Below are 17,452 nucleotides of genomic sequence, written 5' to 3' on the forward strand. Positions count from 1 at the left end.
CACTGGTTCAAAGTTTTTATTTACGTTCTCATCAATTGTTTGATAAATCCCACAATAAGAACACTACTGTTTGTGGCACAACTTACATGTGGTGTGAATATGGATGTATGACGTTACCACGAATACTTTTACCACGCATACCTTTACAACGCAGTATTTACAACGAATACCATTACAACGCATAGCGCTTAGAGGTGCTGGATAGTGGTAAGTATAATTTTCTATTCCAACTCCAGTCCCCGTGGACACTAGGGAAGGTGTTGGATAGAAAATTAAACGTATTCCCTATCCTAGAGCGCCCCCCAGCGCAATGCGTTGTAATGGTATGCGTGGTAATGCCTGTGTTGTAATGGTAGTGCGTTGTAAAAAATGCGTGCTAAAGGTTGTATACCGTGAATATATGAAAAAAATCAAATTCACACAACGCTTTGACGAAGCAGTCAGTCTGCGAAACATGTGTTTGCTGACTACTTTTTCTTATGTAAAATTCTCTTCAAGCATGAGGTGGTTGTTATTTGTACTCACTCCAGTGGCATAACGAAACTTGAGGCCTCCCCCACCCAATCAGAAGCTCTCAGGCCAGGGGCCCGTGCACAGTACCAGAGGGAGGACCCAAGAACTGGGGGGGCCCCCACACCGCGGGGGCTGCATGGGCTATTTTAACGCCAATGAATCTCTCTACTGATCAATGAACATGAAAAACTCTAATACTCTTGTATTTTAGAAAGAATACGTTATGTTCTGTAACTTGAATATAAGGTCTGTGTATTTACATCGGCTTAATAGTGAATAATAATGAAGTAATAGGTTATTTTTCACTATTAGTACAGTAGAAAACAAGCATTTGCAATGCAATGGTCTCGGCATCATTAAAGGTAGAGCTATTGGCATTGCTCATGACATTTTTTTTTTCTTTAAATCAAAAGATTCTGCACTCACTACTCTGCACTCACTACTCTGCATTACCACTCTGCATTACCACTCTGCATTACCACTCTGCATTACCACTCTGCATTACCACTCTGCATTACCACTCTGCATTACCACTCTGCACTCACTACTCTGCACTCACTACTCTGCACTCACTACTCTGCACTCACTACTCTGCACTCACTACTCTGCACTCACTACTCTGCACTCACTACTCTGCACTCACTACTCTGCACTCACTACTCTGCACTCACTACTCTGCACTCACTACTCTGCACTCACTACTCTGCACTCTGCACTCACTACTCTGCACTCTGCACTCACTACTCTGCACTCTGCACTCACTACTCTGCACTCTGCACTCACTACTCTGCACTCTGCACTCACTACTCTGCACTCACTACTCTGCACTCACTACTCTGCACTCACTACTCTGCACTCACTACTCTGCACTCACTACTCTGCACTCACTACTCTGCACTCACTACTCTGCACTCACTACTCTGCACTCACTACTCTGCACTCACTACTCTGCACTCTGCACTCACTACTCTGCACTCTGCACTCACTACTCTGCACTCACTACTCTGCACTCACTACTCTGCACTCACTACTCTGCACTCACTACTCACTACTCTGCATTACCACTCTGCACTCACTACTGACCACTCTGCATTACCACTCTGCACTCACTACTCACCACTCTGCATTACCACTCTGCACTCACTACTCACCACTCTGCATTACCACTCTGCACTCACTACTCACCACTCTGCACTCACCACTCTGCACTCACTACTCTGCACTCACCACTCTGCACTCACCACTCTGCACTCACCACTCTGCACTCACCACTCTGCACTCACCACTCTGCACTCACCACTCTGCACTCACCACTCTGCACTCACCACTCTGCACTCACCACTCTGCACTCACCACTCTGCACTCTGCACTCACTACTCTGCACTCACTACTCTGCACTCACTACTCTGCACTCACTACACCTGTCCCTTTAGTCTAACTAAATATAATCTCCGATACCAATATGCCCGTGGTTATTTAGTTGCTTAAAATCTGCAGTTAGAAGTATCCATTAAAAATATCCGTTTTAGGTGTTACTTACTAGACAGATGGCTGCTAAAAGTATTGATCCCAAATATTCCAACTGTATCAATTACTCCACCCAGAGCAGCACTGCCCGCTCACCTCATGCCACTGGTGGCTTGGTTTGTTACTCAGCTTTTAAACTATTCCAGTAGAATGCACGATGGGATATTTGCAATCTAAAAAATGAACTCAATCATCACGCTGCTTCCCCCACTCAATTCTTTAATTTCTTAAATGTATTCTATAGATAAAGCAGTCCTTTTTGGCTCTTTTTCCGCCGCACTGGCAAAGCTAACAATGCATTTGTTAATGTAAAATTGAGTTTGTACATGGGGCGCATGTAAACTGCATTTGTGAATGCCTTTATATGCATTGACCCTTTAAACCCGACCTACTGACTTTGCCAATGCAAACCGAGCCGACACCGGCCCAGCAGACAGACGAGCTGCAGGCGAAACCTATCGTGGGGCGGGTCTGAGAAAACGAAACCTATCGTGGGGCGGGACTTCCGTTTTGTGAAGCCCGCGCCCACGGAGTGCCTGGAGGAGCACCGAGGGAGAGCCCCGCGGTCGGAGGCTGCACAAGTCCGGAGGGCCTTTGACCGGTGAGCGGAGCGGAGCGGAGCGGAAGGGGGGAGCGGGGGGGGGGGGGGGGGTAGAATGCCTGTATGTCTGCGTGTCCGGCGGGGCGGGGAGAGAATGCGTGTATGTCTGCGTGTGTGTGTGCGACGGCGGAGGGGAGGGGTGGGGGGCGGGATGCGACGGCGGAGGGGTGGGGGGGGGATGCTCGGTGCACGTGTGTGTGTGTGTATGCATGCAACGCCAGGGGTGGGTTCGCTGTATGTGTGGGTGCGTGCGTGCATGAGCGCTCGTGTGTGTGTCTGTCGCTGTTTCTGCGCATGCGCGTGTGGTGTTGCTGCTTCCCAGGAGACAGCAGCTGAGCGCGTTCGCGAGCGCGTGGCCAGCGGAAATCGCCTCCTTGAAGAGGCAATGCGCGTGGCCAAGGCTGTCTCCTGGGAAGCATAGTCCCTGACAAAAGATCTCCGGCGGAGACGCGCTTCCGCGCGTTGACGCCGAGACCTAAAAAGGCAGAAAGTATGGAAGGCAGTACTGTGCCGCCCTTATGAGCCAGCCGCCACTGCGATGAAGATGTAGTTTTGGTATGTTGTACTCACCGGAGGAATTGTGGACAAGCGTTCCCACTGGTTCTGATCCATCTATGAGAGAAAATAACAGCCACACTGATCATATTAAAGAGGCCATCAGGACATTGTTATGGCCGCCAAGGGCACACTTTAACCATTACTTGAAAATCCTATCTGTTGTTGACTCTAACTACATACAGCTGCGAGAGTGGGCTGCCAAACCTCAAAGAGTTGGGGTACAGAGGCATGGAACTTTATTGCTTCTCTGGGGCCATCATTTATGGTTCATGGCAATTTGGTGTCTCATATGACTTTTCACTGAAATTGTTTCACAAGAGCTTAGGAAGTGGCCTTTTGCAAAAAGAGCTCTAGTTCTGTGGAACTAAAGAACATAAAGACACCGCAAAAGCAAGAAAGAAGAAAGGTAGAAAGTGAGAACAGGGATACAAAAGAAACAGGTACAGTGAAAGAGCAAATAAATGGGAAAGACCTATAATTCCATGCCAGTTGGCTTCAAGTAACTTTTAGACATTCAAGCTCGAGGACATGTTGTAAAGATCAGGGGAGCCTGGAGTTTCTCTACATTTTTTTTTTACAATCGTCTAGGCATTTTTCACTGCCTAGTGAAATACTTTTCACTTTAATCAAATACAGACAAGGTGGAAAACGTTTGCTGAATGTATGTAGAATCTTTATATACAAGTTTACTTTTCAAGAAGTTTCTTATGAAGAACGATAATTGTTTGCATTTGTTTTCACGGCAACTTTACTTTTTGAATTGTTTTTCTACACACAAGAAGCAACGGGAAACATTTTGCAACCATCGCAAAGTTAAAAAAGCTTTGTCAGAATTTTATGAAGGTTGCAATTCGGAAAAAAACAGCAAATTTGCAGTCATCAAGTGAAGAGAGAAATGCTACCATGCAGTGAGGAACAAAGCACTGAGCCAGCTCAGGCGTTAGCTTCCTTGCTATTAAATGTACTGAAGTCCTAATGCTGGAGTATGATGCTCCTATATCCCAGGGGTGGACGCCCAATGGGGCCTTGTTAGATTGTCATATGCTAAGGGCCTCCAAAAAAGCGACACAAACACCTCACACATAATGTCAGTTACTACACCATTGGGGTTGCTACTTGCTACCTGAGTGGCAAAATGTGCTGCCAGTGGGCTCACCGTGGGCTTTTTTCAGCGTTTGTTTAGATGTGAAACATTTTAGGGGGCATGGTGTGAAATTGTGACACTGGATAGCCTATAGATTCATTAAAGTAGTCTCCTTCTGCACACAGATAAAAAAAAGTGAATATCAGGGCTTTCAAGACCCAGGTGATCTTTGTGGTACTGGTCTGCTCTTTATATTTCTGCCACTCCCTATTGGATGTCTGGGTCAGGAGCTTTTCTCAAGGCCAAAACAGCTCCATATGTTATTCCTATTTTCTTACTAAGTTGTAGTGCTGTGCGAGGGTGTAGGGAAACGACAAAAGCTGTTGGCTAGTAGTCACATTTTTTGACTCAGAGGTAACATCCTATGTAAAAATATATCAATAGAATATTGTTAAAAGAATATGTAACAATTTGTTTGCCTTTCTAAAGTATTGTTTTTTCATAAGTAGTCATATATGCATGTTCTATTGTAAATTAGAGTACACTCCTCTCATTTGTGTTGTGGTTGTACAATTATTTTGCCAGCGGACTCACCGTCACTCATGCAGCAAACATGGTAGTAGTTGGAAGCATGCAGTGTATGGATATTGTATCTTTCTTACAAGACCTAATTCTGTGTCCTTGGCCCATAGGTGCAGGACTTACCGAGCCTGTACACGGAGCTGATGTCTGTCTGCGCGAGGTCACACAGGAGGTCTGCACAGCCACCCACGTTGTCCTCAGTAGGGAGGCGGAGTGATGACTTTTCTTGGTCACTGAGGAACTCCACATTTTTCTCGCTGTAGCTGGACACACAAGAAATAGGAATCACATAGTGTCAAACACTTGAACGATACAGAGATCTGCAAAGATCAGGAAAACATTGGGTGGACTTGAATTTTGATAGAGCCTTACCTGTTGCTTATCTAATTGACCTCTTTCTCAACTGCAATTTTCATCAACTGCAATTTTCTTAAACTGATACTTGAATATCTTGAAGAGCCCGCGTCACCTACACAGCCCCCAATCATCAATGCCCGACCAACCATTGGCGACTAGCAAGTTAGGCACAACGAGAAGTTGCAGGATCTCTAAGGCTTGTGTTGAATATTTCCCTCAATGATCTCAATTTATTGTAATTGTTGGCCCCTTTCACAATATAACATCCTTTCTAAAGTGAAGGCGGGAGTGATCACTGTCCCTGAAGTTAGTGCTGGAGAAAGTGTCTTCTACAAGGCATATTGTACCTGACTGCTGACATGGTACTGTGACTGAGTCACCTTTATCTGTGTTTCCCTTTTTAAACAGAGGAGCTGGCAGCAGTGGAAAGAATTGGACATGAAGCCTGATGGCTTGTTATTACCAGCCCCTTAACGAAAGCCTACTGAAAATATTCTGCCTAAATGTAAACCAAATGAGATTGAAAGCTAACAATGGATCTTGAAATGCTGATATTCTCTGGCAAATGTGCAAATTTCACTTTTGATTTTCAGACCCCTTGGGTGATGTGCACAATACAAATGCGGTGACAGACAGACAGACAGACAGACAGACAGACAGACAGACAGACAGACAGACAGATAGATAGATAGATAGATAGATAGATAGATAGATAGATAGATAGATAGATAGATAGATAATCATTTCCATAGTGGGAGTGTGTATAACAATTTGTAAATCACACTTAACTGGTGAATTTCAGGGTTTGGAGTTGAAACATCTAGGGCCTGATTTAAAGTTTGGTGGACGGTATTAGTACTGTCGCTATGGTGGAGTACTTTACTCCCTTCATGGTGAGGGTACTCTGCCTGCCAATTTTAGAGAAGTGCGCAGCTCCAGCAGACATTTCTTGCATTTACAGGAATTGCTATCAGGTGGTTCTTGTAAATACAGTGAAAGTGCACTGCGCTGTTCTGTCAACAAAAAAGTGCGACACTGCACTTTCATTTTCTTTATTTATTTTCAAAAACAAAACACGAAAGCCGTATTTTGTTTTTAAAAATAAAAAAATAACAAAACACTCACCATGGGAGTTTTTCCCATGGCATGGGGGTTATTTATTTATTTTTTTACTTCTACATACCTCCATGTTTTGGGTAGGGGTTTGTAAAAGTAAAAACTGACCATGTGTCCACCCACTCTAAATTGGACGTGCGGACAAATGGCCAAATCTCTGACAGTCCAACTGAGAAAGTAAGGGGCATGTAGAAGGCATAGATGGAGTAGTCTCCATCGCCTACATACTGAAGGTCTGGCTGTCTTTAAATCAGGTGGATGAACGGCACCGAAGGTGCCCCATCAGCTTTGCAACAGAGAATCCTCTGCCAAACTCTAAACCAGGTCCAAAGACTCTTTAAATGCATTTTTTTCTGTGAATTTCTCAGATGTTTTCCTTGTGAATTCTTCACAGATATCACTACTTCTAACAACATTTCTAAGGGTGTTTTTTCAGTGATTTTCGAGGTTATTTTCAGTTTTAATCATTTTTATTGTTTTTGCAAACAACAAGGCGGGTATCCCCACCTGAATAACTGGAAGCTCCTCTAACAAGGGAATACTTCAGCTCCCCCATCAATCACCCACTACTCCCCCTGACACTACCTTGTTTCACATATAGAAAATAAAGCAGCGGACAGATAACCAAAATGTTGTCACATGTCGTCTTCCGCAGGTGTGTTCTGCTATAGGACAGGAGGCCAATGTTCATAGGCGGTTACGGCATGTGAGGCTTCTATTGTCTTTGCTAAGATACTCCAAAATTTGGGGCTACAGTCTAGGGAACTTAACTGATGCGTCCTGTGGGGCAAATGCAATATTTTTTATATGCTATAAGCTGCCAGATCTTGTGCAGCCACACTGATGTTTGGGATGAGGTCTTTCCCCAGAGCCTCAGTAGAGTCTACCTCGCTGCTAAAAAAAGGTGCAAAATCATTTTCCCATTAGGAGAGTGAAGAGGGTATGCACTCTTCTGGGGTAGCCCCAGTAGTATTGACGTAGGGTCATTAGCCAAGGGCTGCCCCTTAATGTCCTCTATAGAGCCATGAACTCCTCCCAAAAGCGACCCAAAGGAAGACAAGAACACATATGAGATATGGGTCCCTGTACCCACACATCCTCTCCTGCATTCCCTGTGCCCGCTATTGACCATTATATGGAGTTTTGTTGGACTGTGCGGCCTTCAGTACAGAATCATACAGCGCACTTCCCTGCCTTGAGTGTGCCGTGCAAAATGAGATGTGTGTTTATGAATAGTCTCCCATTGTTTGCTGTCCTCCTACCAATTCCTCCTAGCTGATGTTCTTTTTAAATGAAACATTAGCAGATAGACACATGGTCATTACCCATGTGTCTTGCGGCAGGAACATGCAGTTTTGCCCTGCGCAACAGGGTTTGAACATAAAGTGTCGCTTGCAGCCAGGTTCTGCACCCAACCACCCTTGAGTCCAGACCCCATCACACACAGACTTTGGCCTTGTGCAGCCGGGATCGAAGGCAGGGTCTGACATGTGGCCAAGCCCTATTCCAAAAGACTTGTGCATCTCAGTGGTTGGGCGCATCTTTTGCGATAGCTCAAGTGAATGTTTGCAGTGTAAAGACATACTTATTGTAGCAATCATCTCTTTTGAGACTTCTAATCTGGTCACAGCACTGAAACCTTCATCCTCAAATTTAAAGACGACAAACTTGATCACGTTCTGCTTTCTGGTACTCCTACATCTATCACAAGCATTTGAAACCACAGACCATGAAAGAAAAAGCCCTCTGAACAATCCTAAGTAATGGAATGGGTATTGATGGAACAGCGCTCAATTGGTGCAGGTCTTGACTTTCAAGCAAATCACAACATATCAAAATTGGCAATTCTTTTGTATTTTATTTAAGTCCCATGGGGGCAGATTTACAACTTCTGTTGCATCTCTGCAAATCAGCAGGGATGCGCCACAACAGATGCGTCATGTAATCCCCCTCTTGCGCCACCACGGATGCGTCACATTTACAATGCGGCGCACCATGGTGCAAGGAGGGGCAGATGCGTGACGCATCTTGTGGTGTACGGGCGGCGCAATGCTGGAGTCGCATAGCAAGCGTGACGCAACTCATGCAATGCACAGGGCCGCACATTCTTAACATGGTGCGTCACTCCTTGCACCTGCTTCAAGCAGGCGTATGGATTTGGCGCAGCAGTGTCCTAAAACTGACTCAGTGAAATCTTGTAGATTTCACTCCTTCAGTTTTACGGGCTTTCCTGCGAGGGAACGCCCACCCTGCGACAGAAAGCCCACATGAAACCTGAACCTATATGTAAAAGTGTCTTTCCCTATGTTGAATGTCTCTCCCATCTTTTCTGATACGCTCTTAGGGGCAGATGTATCATCCGTTTTTTTCTCGCAAACGCTGCGATTCGCAAAAAGGCAGCGTTTGCGAAAAAAAAAGCAAAATGTGATGTATCATGGAAATGGCATCGCAAATTTAAGGAATCGCAAAATTTGCGATTCCTTAATTTTGCTTCAGCATTAAAGGAATCGCAAATTGCGATTCCTTAAATGCTACGTATGAAGCACCCAAGTTGTGCGAATTCCAATTAAGAAATCGCAAATTACCACCAACTTGTAGTTGGTGGTAATTTGCGATTACCAGGCCCATAGGAATGAATGAGAAAGTATATATATTTTTTTTTTTTGAAAACCTTTATTTATCAAATGCACATTACACAGCGTCTGCCTACAACCCGTTTGGGCCGGCCACTATGACAATCGGTCAAAAAGTATAACACATTATATTGCGGAGAAGGCCTCTTCGTGCTTCATTATGGTGTAGTGCATAAAGCAACAATTAGAGGATATCGAAGGTTCAATTTTGTGATTTTGTCGAAGTTAAACAAACAGAAGAAAAAACACATGGTAAAGCAATAGCAAGTTCACAGGAGGGGAGGAAAAGCGGGAAACAATATACAAGAATGGAAGCAAGTCTACTAGGGGATGGGAACGATGAAGGGAGTGAAGATTGGAAGATAATGGAAGGAACGTAAACTATGGGGAGGAGGGAATGGCCTCGGCATAATCAAGTGGTGGGGTACAAAGGTCACCCCGGTATTCATTCCATTGCGCCCAGATTCTATTCCACTTCCTAGGATGACCCCGAGCCTCATACACCGTATTCTCCCGAAACATGCCCCAATCCATGTTATCTTTCCAGGCACTGAGTCCAGGCGGTCTGTTGGAGCCCCAAAGCTGTGCTATGTCCCTTTTGGCAACCATGTTGCCCAGGGTGATCCAGAAAGTCTGAGCAGCCGTACAGTCCGTAGGCTCCCACACATTAAGCAGGCAGCGCCTTGCCTCGGGAAGGAGGGGGACCCCAGTAACACGCCCCATCACATCATGGACCCTAGACCAGAAAACAGAGATAACCGGGCATTCCCACAAAATATGAAGAAAAGTACCATTCTTACCACAGCCACGTCTACATAATCCATCTGTCGCAAGCCCCATTCGTACCAGACGCATACCAGTCACATAGACGCGATGGAGGATCTTTAGTTGCACAAAGCGGAGCCGAGCCGGAATAGCCACCTCCTTAGGGGAAGAAATAGCCATTTGCCAGTCTTCGTCATCCAGCTCGAGCCCATCCGCCATCCAGGAGGCACGAAGCTTCTCCAGCAGGTCAGCCCTGTTGTTAATACGTTTTTTATAAATTAAGGAGATCGTACTGTCCGGGACATGGCCATCATGAATACGATCTTCCAACGGAGACGACTGGGGGATGTCAGTCCCGGGGGGAAAGGCGGAGGATAGGGCATGCCGCACCTGAAGATATCGAAAATACTCCTTATCATCCAATTGATATTCTACCTTTACGGCCTCAAAGGATTTCACTGTTCCTCTGGCCCAGAGATCCTCCACCTTGCTAATCCCAATCATATCCCATCTATCAAACCCTTTCGTCCACCACAGGTTACCCAGCCGTTCAGAATCATACAGCGGGGTCATAAGCGAAAAACTGCCGCTCCCAACCTGTAGCCTCATTCGCATCCTTCCAGGCACGCACAGCACATTTCGTAGGACCAGTCAAGAGACGGAGTGGTGACTTCGAGTATAAAGCTCTATTGAAGTTGCCGCCTGGCAACAGGAATTTGTCCAGGGCAAAAGCGGGAGCGGGTTCCGGGGAATACGTCACATGGTTAATTGCACTTAGGTGTGAGGCCCAGTAATATCGTCTGAAGTCGGGCAGAGCAATACCGCCATCATACCAGGGGAGCGTAAGTTTTGATAAGGCAATACGGGCACGTCCGTCCCAAATCAATTGCCTCTGTAGGCCTTCAATCTCCCGGAAATAGCGAGCGGGGACAGGATCGAAAAAGTTCTGCAAGGCATATAGGAACCTGGGGAGCGACATCATTTTAAAAAGTGCCGCTCGTCCCAATGGAGACAAGGGCAATTCACGCCACCGCCGCACATCCTGCTTGAGGCGACGAAGGGGAGCGTAAAGATTACGATCGTACCGCACCGAGGAGTCCATGGAAATAAAAATCCCCAAATATTTAAAACCATCCTCTACCACCTGGATAGGAAACCTGCGGGGCAGCGGAGGCAATACCCCCGCTATAACATAGACACATGACTTGGTCCAGTTGATAACAAGCCCGGAGTTCTTACTAAAGGAGGTGAGAACGTCAAAGAGCACATTTAAAGACTTCTGGGGTGAGGTGAAATAGAGTGGGATATCGTCCGCGTAAAGCGAGACGCGATCCTCCAGATCTGGTGCCCACCGGATCCCTTTAATCGAAGGCTCCCAACGAAGCCACGCTGCAAGGGGTTCCAGTGCCAATGCAAAAAGAAGTGGGGAGAGCGGGCACCCCTGACGGGTGCCATGTCCCAATGGAAGCGAATCGGAGCCTCTGCCGTTCACCACGACTAGGGCTAACGGTTGTTCGTATAGGAGCCGCACCCATGCAATGAAACTAGGGCCGAAGCCGAACTTGGAAAGGGCCGCCCACAAATATGGCCACTCTATGGTGTCGAAGGCCATCGTAGCATCCAGGGAGGCCACCACTGCAGGCTCAGTGAGAGTTCCAGCTCTCGCGAGAACGCTGTGGAGTCTGCAAAGATTAAGAGCTGTGTTTCTATGGGGTATGAAACCGGACTGATCCGGATGGATCAAGTCGCAGATTACAGACAATAGACGATTAGCCAGGACTTTGGCCAGAATTTTGGGCTCGGCATTGAGCAATGAGATGGGGCGATAAGAGGTGCAATGGTCACGAGGCTTGCCTTCCTTGTAAATGACCACTATAGTAGCCAAGCGCTGTTCTGACGGAAGGACACCCGCCTCAAATGCATCCAGAAACATTGTCCGCAAGTGAGCAGCCATTTTGTCCGGTCGAAGTTTATAGAGCTCGATAGGCAAACCATTGGGTCCCATCGCTTTACCCGATCGCAAGGACCTGATAGCAAGAGCGATCTCATCCACTGTAATAGGAGCCTCTAGGGCCAAACTATCCTCCTCTGAGACACAGGGTAGTGCAATGTCACGCAATAATAAACGGGAGTTGGCCTCGTCACGGTCACTCACTGAGCTGTAAACTGTTCGGAAATGATCCACGAAACATTCAACAATCTCACCGGGATCAGTCACACATTCACCAGTCTCACGGGTGATAACGGGCACCACGTGGTTCATCTTTTCAGCCTTGTCCAGCCACGCCAGGAGTTTGCTAGCCTTGTCACCCACATCATACAAACGGCCCAGCTGATTCACACGCACCACCTTAGCAGCATCAGTCACACAGGCTCTGTAATCTGCCTGCTTCAGTTCTAAGGAGTGTAGAAGTGCAGGCGTATCATCTCCACCCAACTCACTTTCGAGCGTAGTTATTTTGGTCTCAAGGGCCAACACAGCCTCCCGCTTAGCCTTCCTGTCAGCTGCAATAAGGGACAGTGCGGAACCCCGTATAACAGTTTTGAAGGCCTCCCACAGTACCGTAGGGGAAGCGACCGAACCCACATTCTCAAAGTAACAATCGATCACCTTAATCAAATCCGATCGGAGCCGAGGGTTCCTAAAGTGCCAAGGTGGGACAGGGGGAACTCGGCGTCCAGAAAGACCTCCCACCGAAACCTCGAGTAACAAGGGGGAATGGTCAGAAATACCCCTCGGGAGATGGCGGACTTCACGCACCAAGGATAAATTAGCAGTCAGCATAAAAAAATAATCAATCCTAGAAAGGCTGCCATGGGCACCAGAGTGGAAAGTGTATTGAGTTTGTGAGGGGTGCAGCGACCGCCAAACATCTACCAACCCGAAGGTTTCCGTCAAGTCAGTCAGCCACATCTGTGACAATGGCAGAACTCTAGGGGGCAGCTGATCACACTCGCCCGACATCACCGAATTGAAATCCCCACCCATGATCAGGAGTCCATCCGGAAGCCCCAGGAGAGTCTTATCAAGGTCAGCATAGGTGGTAGCCTGCAGTCCCGGGGTAACATACACAGCAACAATTACAATCAGCTTCCCCTCCCATCTCCCCGAGACAGCAGCATAGCGACCCCGATCATCAAGGGTGATATCGTCAATTTCAAGGGCTAAAGAGGATTTCACCATTATACCAACCCCTCGGGAGCCGGATGTAAAACCAGCGTGAGCGACAAGTCGGTAACCTCGGCGGTCAAGAGCTTTACAGGCATTACCAATCAAATGGATTTCTTGGAGTAAAACAACATCAGGGGAATGACGTCTTATAAATTGCAACACAATACCACGTTTAATCCTGTCCCCCAAGCCATTAACGTTCCAGGATAGAACCTTCACGCCACCCCCCCCCCATCCCAGAAAGAGTCCCAGCCCACCCCCTCCCGGAACCTCAGATCAAGGATGCATACAAGCAATACAGTACCATGTGAAAAGAGAAACATAGAACACAAAACATAACCAAGTCCCCACCTCCCACCCCCCAACCAAGAACCCGTTACAACACCCCCCACCCTGCACCCCTGCTGACTAAAAAGCCACCCCAAACTGCAGTGTGCCTGTCGCCCCATCTGAATCTACACAAAAAACCCCTGAGGAGGAAGGGAGAAACTACCCCAACCCGCCCCACTCCGGGCATAAAAGTGAAGGCACACGATATAAGTTACTCTGCAGAAGTTACGATACAAAATCGGACCTCAGGACACCAAAGTCATTCCTGCGCCGTTGCGCCTCCGTCCGCGCCTCCGGGGCCCCCGCTCTCGGCATCGTCCTTTGGCAACGAGTCCAACCAGTCACTGGCACTGTCCGGTTGATCAAAGAAGTAAGCACGTTCCCTGTATTCGATACGTTGGCGAGTGGGGAACAGCATCGCATATTTAAGTCCCAAATCTCTCAGGCGACGTTTCACTCCCAGGAATCCGGAACGTTGCCGCTGTACTTGAGGAGTAAAGTCAGGGTAGATAGAAATGGAACTGTTGTCGAACGTCAGTGGGCCGTGCTTGCGAGCGGCCTGAAGAATGGTGTCCCTATCCCGGAAGTGAAACAGCCTAGCAATAATAGGCCTCGGGGGTCTCCCCGGCTTAACCTGTCCACCTGGGAAGCGGTATGCACGCTCGACCGCAAAAAACCTACTGAGGCCTGCGGGAGCAAGTTTAGCAACAATTAATTCCTCGACCAGTAAATCGATCGAGGCAGCACCACTATCCTCCGGCACCCCGACCAGGCGGATGTTGTTCCGTCGGGCCCTGTTGTCGTACTCCTCCATACGTCTAGTTAGCAGGTCCTGCGACGACCGCAGATTCCCAATCTCAGACTGCGCTTCCGCCATATCAGTCACCAGACTGGTAGCTTTTAGGTCCAATGCCTTGACCCTCTTGTTAGTCTTAGCTAAATCGGCTCGAATAAGGGTAACATCGACCGCCACCGTGTCTATCTTGGACACGATGGCCTCATATTGCTGACCCATATCAGCCTTGAGTCCTGCAATGGCGGCCAGTAGGTCTTGAAGTAACACCTCTGATGAGGCCGTCATGTCCGTCTTTGGGTCCTCCAAACTGCGGCTGGTAGCACTGGGGGATCCTCTCGGCTGAGTATAGCGATCGATCACATTAGACTGGACCGATCCCCCACGATTGGTGACTTTCCTGCGCTTCTCCAGCTCGGGTTCGTCGCCATGTTGGAATCAGCACCCCGCTGGGTCCTCCCGGGTGCGGAAGAATGGCAGCGACCTTCCGGACCTCAAAAGTCTCAGTTTCACAAAAATCACAGACCACTGAGCCGGCGCTGCGATGGAGACGTGCAGCTGGTTAGACCACCCAAACCAGGAGTGTAGATTAGGTCATAGGCAGTCAGTTCAAGGATGGATAAGAAACCGAAAGTGAAAGTGACACACCATCGGTGCAGCAGATGCCAGGCAGCCGTTGTTGTTGCATTACTGCTCGGCCATCCGAAGCAGCAGAGACCCCGGTCCCATCCGGGGCTAGGCCAGAAAGCTTAGGACGACGGAGAAAGTATTTCTTAATTGCGAATTCGCAATTTGCGAATTCGCAATTAAGGAATAGCAAGAAATCGCTAATAAATTGCGATTTTTTTGTTACATACCATTTGCGATTCTCAAATAGCGATTCTCAAAAAATCGCTATTTGAGAATCGCAAATAGGTATGCCCCTTAAACACGCTAATAATACAACTGACTTATTTCTGGTTTTCACCTTTTATGATAAGGCTGCTGCTGCATAGCTAGGAAAAGGGGCTCTGGACTGGTAACATGCACACATGTGAGCGCACACAGGTGCACAGGCGTGCAGGCTGAACGTATCAGACTACTGTCAAGAGCAGCAAAGTATCTGTGCATGATAGCCTAGTGTAGAGGTGACCCTTCAGGGATTAGTACCGACCTGTTGAAGGCGTTATAATGTGAGTGGGCATTCATAATGTAGATCTGGAGTGCTCCCTGAAAAACTATGCGCTCACTGAATTATACCTAATGGGCAAAGTCTGCACCACAGCACAGTTTTACCATACAGGCCTTGAGAGACTAAGGTATCCATTTTAGCATGAACATGTACATCGAGTGCAGATGCACTGTCACTTTTGTCAATTTTGTCATAACTGTGCTCCTTATGGCACTTTGAGAATCCTCACATTATCCTGGCTCAACTCATAATCAGATTCCAGGCTGAGCCAAGTTAATTTCTCTGATGTTCATCAGGAGGATCAAAGGTCTCCCTACTCCATAATGCCAATAACCGTGTTTGGCCAAGTTTGTTGGAAAGAAGGGGTTGGGGGTGGGGAGAAATCTGCACCAGCTAATTACCTCTTCACACTGCCCCTTACCTGGGTAAGCCAAAATTCAAAGAAACAAAGGAGGAAGGTCAGACCCCTAGAGCCAAACACACAAATGGCTCCCCTTTGCAGATTTTGTGGAAAGGGGTCATGCAGCTGTGCAATTTAGGGTGGGACTGAAGCTATCAGGGAAGATCTTTTCATAGATCAGTTGGAGGGGTCATGTTTAAAAGTCCCAGAATGCTTTTCAGGTGGGTTGGTACAGAGGTGGCACCCTAGGCTGGGCACAGCTGAACACCTTCCAGAACTTTTCACCCCCACTTAAAGCCCCTGCACAGTGGAGAGACATTTGAGAAGACACTGGACCAGGAGGGAGGAAGGCACATGTACATCCAGCTGAAAGGAGAAGCCACCAGAGAAAATGGACTGAAGGACATTCACTCCAGATGGCATATAGGACTAGGATGTGTCTCTCCAAAGCTAGTGGCGCTGGCTCAACTCATGCAATCTGAGGAACAGTAGGGTGAATGGACCTTTACTCCATTGCTGACACATAGATGCATTGTATGATGCAAAGCCACTGGCACGAGGAGTGCAGTGAGGAGGGGACTTGTTGGAAGTGGAAGAGATGTGGAAGACATCAACCACAAGTACGAAAGAGCATCTGGATCCCAGGTAGAGGGTGCTCTGGTGATGGGAGACTGAAAAGCATGCTACCCAATGAAAAACAAATTTAGAGGCCTGCAGTCCAGATCTACATGTTTCTGATGGCCAGAGCTGGCCTCCAGAATCATAACAATACAAAGACGTTGAATACTGGCCCTATGGAGCCAGAGAAAATGGCATCCAAAGTTAGCCTCCAAAGGGCGACCAGCATGAAACTGAGCGCATAGAGCTCCTCTACTGAAACCCTAAATTCCCCCAGGGAGGACAAAGCGCCTTGGTTAGTGCATCCCCATTTACCCATAGTTGAATAGGGAGGGGGCATGCAAAGGGCCTCTAACCAGAGGCACTCTCTGGTCACAGGGACCCCCTTGCCCGGGGCCAAACACAATTCACTGTGTCCACAGGGACCCCAACTCCCCCGGAGAGAAAGGATCTCCACTGCCCTCCTCCGTCGTTGCTGTGTGCCCCGCCCCCGCCCCCCACACTCCCTATGCCTATGTCTATGTCTGAGGGAGCAGAGAGCACACCACACCATTTCCAACTTCATGTGAGAATGTAGAATGAACAAGCTGCCAGCTCCCAAGCCAGACTAGTGAAGCGTCAGCTGGGCGGGAAGCAGGCTGGGCTGGGCACAGTGGGCTCCATGCAGGCCCCAGCATAGTAAAAATACCTGGTGCCCCATTAAAAAGGCAGAGCCACTCTGCAGGCAAAAACAATGCCAGATGTGGTGTGAGCCACAGTGGGAAAATAAGTAACAATGTTGCATTTATTTAAAAAAGTGTGACGCAAGGCCGCTTATTTATCATTTATGCAAACAACAAAAGCATGTCCTGCAAACCCCCATGAGGAGGCAAACATTTACATATTGTTCCTAGGTGGGCCCCAGAAAGGGCAAGAACACTTCCAATTAATTAAAGATTGTTGGAGGGCTGCCAGAGGTTCAGCAGTCCCCCAGGAGTGTTTTATAAATGTTGCCCTTAGTCTCTCACTCAGAGGGTCCTTCATATGGTTCCTGGGAGAAGCTTTTCATGGTTTTACGCACTCTTGAGGCTGTACTGGCAGGGTAGGCCCTGTTACATTGTCCCAAATCTGCAGTGACAACGCTGTAAATACAGAAACAAGGCTCTGGGACATGTTATTCAACATAATGGTTTACAGTGGTGATGATTGACAATGCAAGGATGCATACTATATTGATAGTACTGCTCGAAGAT

General features: G+C 47.6%; 1 protein-coding gene across 1 annotated transcript in view; it reads right to left on the minus strand.

Moving 5' to 3' along the window:
• Positions 1-17,452, minus strand: part of SH3TC2 (SH3 domain and tetratricopeptide repeats 2) — a 169,982-nt gene that overhangs the window by 58,369 nt on the left and 94,161 nt on the right. The window contains exons 8-9 of the mRNA XM_086950199.1: positions 4,989-5,128; positions 3,212-3,253 (exon numbers count right to left, since the gene is read on the minus strand). Coding sequence (XP_086806325.1) covers positions 3,212-3,253; positions 4,989-5,128 — 182 coding nt within the window. The remainder of the gene's footprint in view (positions 1-3,211; positions 3,254-4,988; positions 5,129-17,452) is intronic.

Source organism: Lissotriton vulgaris, unplaced genomic scaffold, assembly GCF_964263255.1.
Source record: "Lissotriton vulgaris unplaced genomic scaffold, aLisVul1.2 SCAFFOLD_778, whole genome shotgun sequence".
NCBI classification, from domain to species: Eukaryota; Metazoa; Chordata; class Amphibia; order Caudata; family Salamandridae; genus Lissotriton; species Lissotriton vulgaris.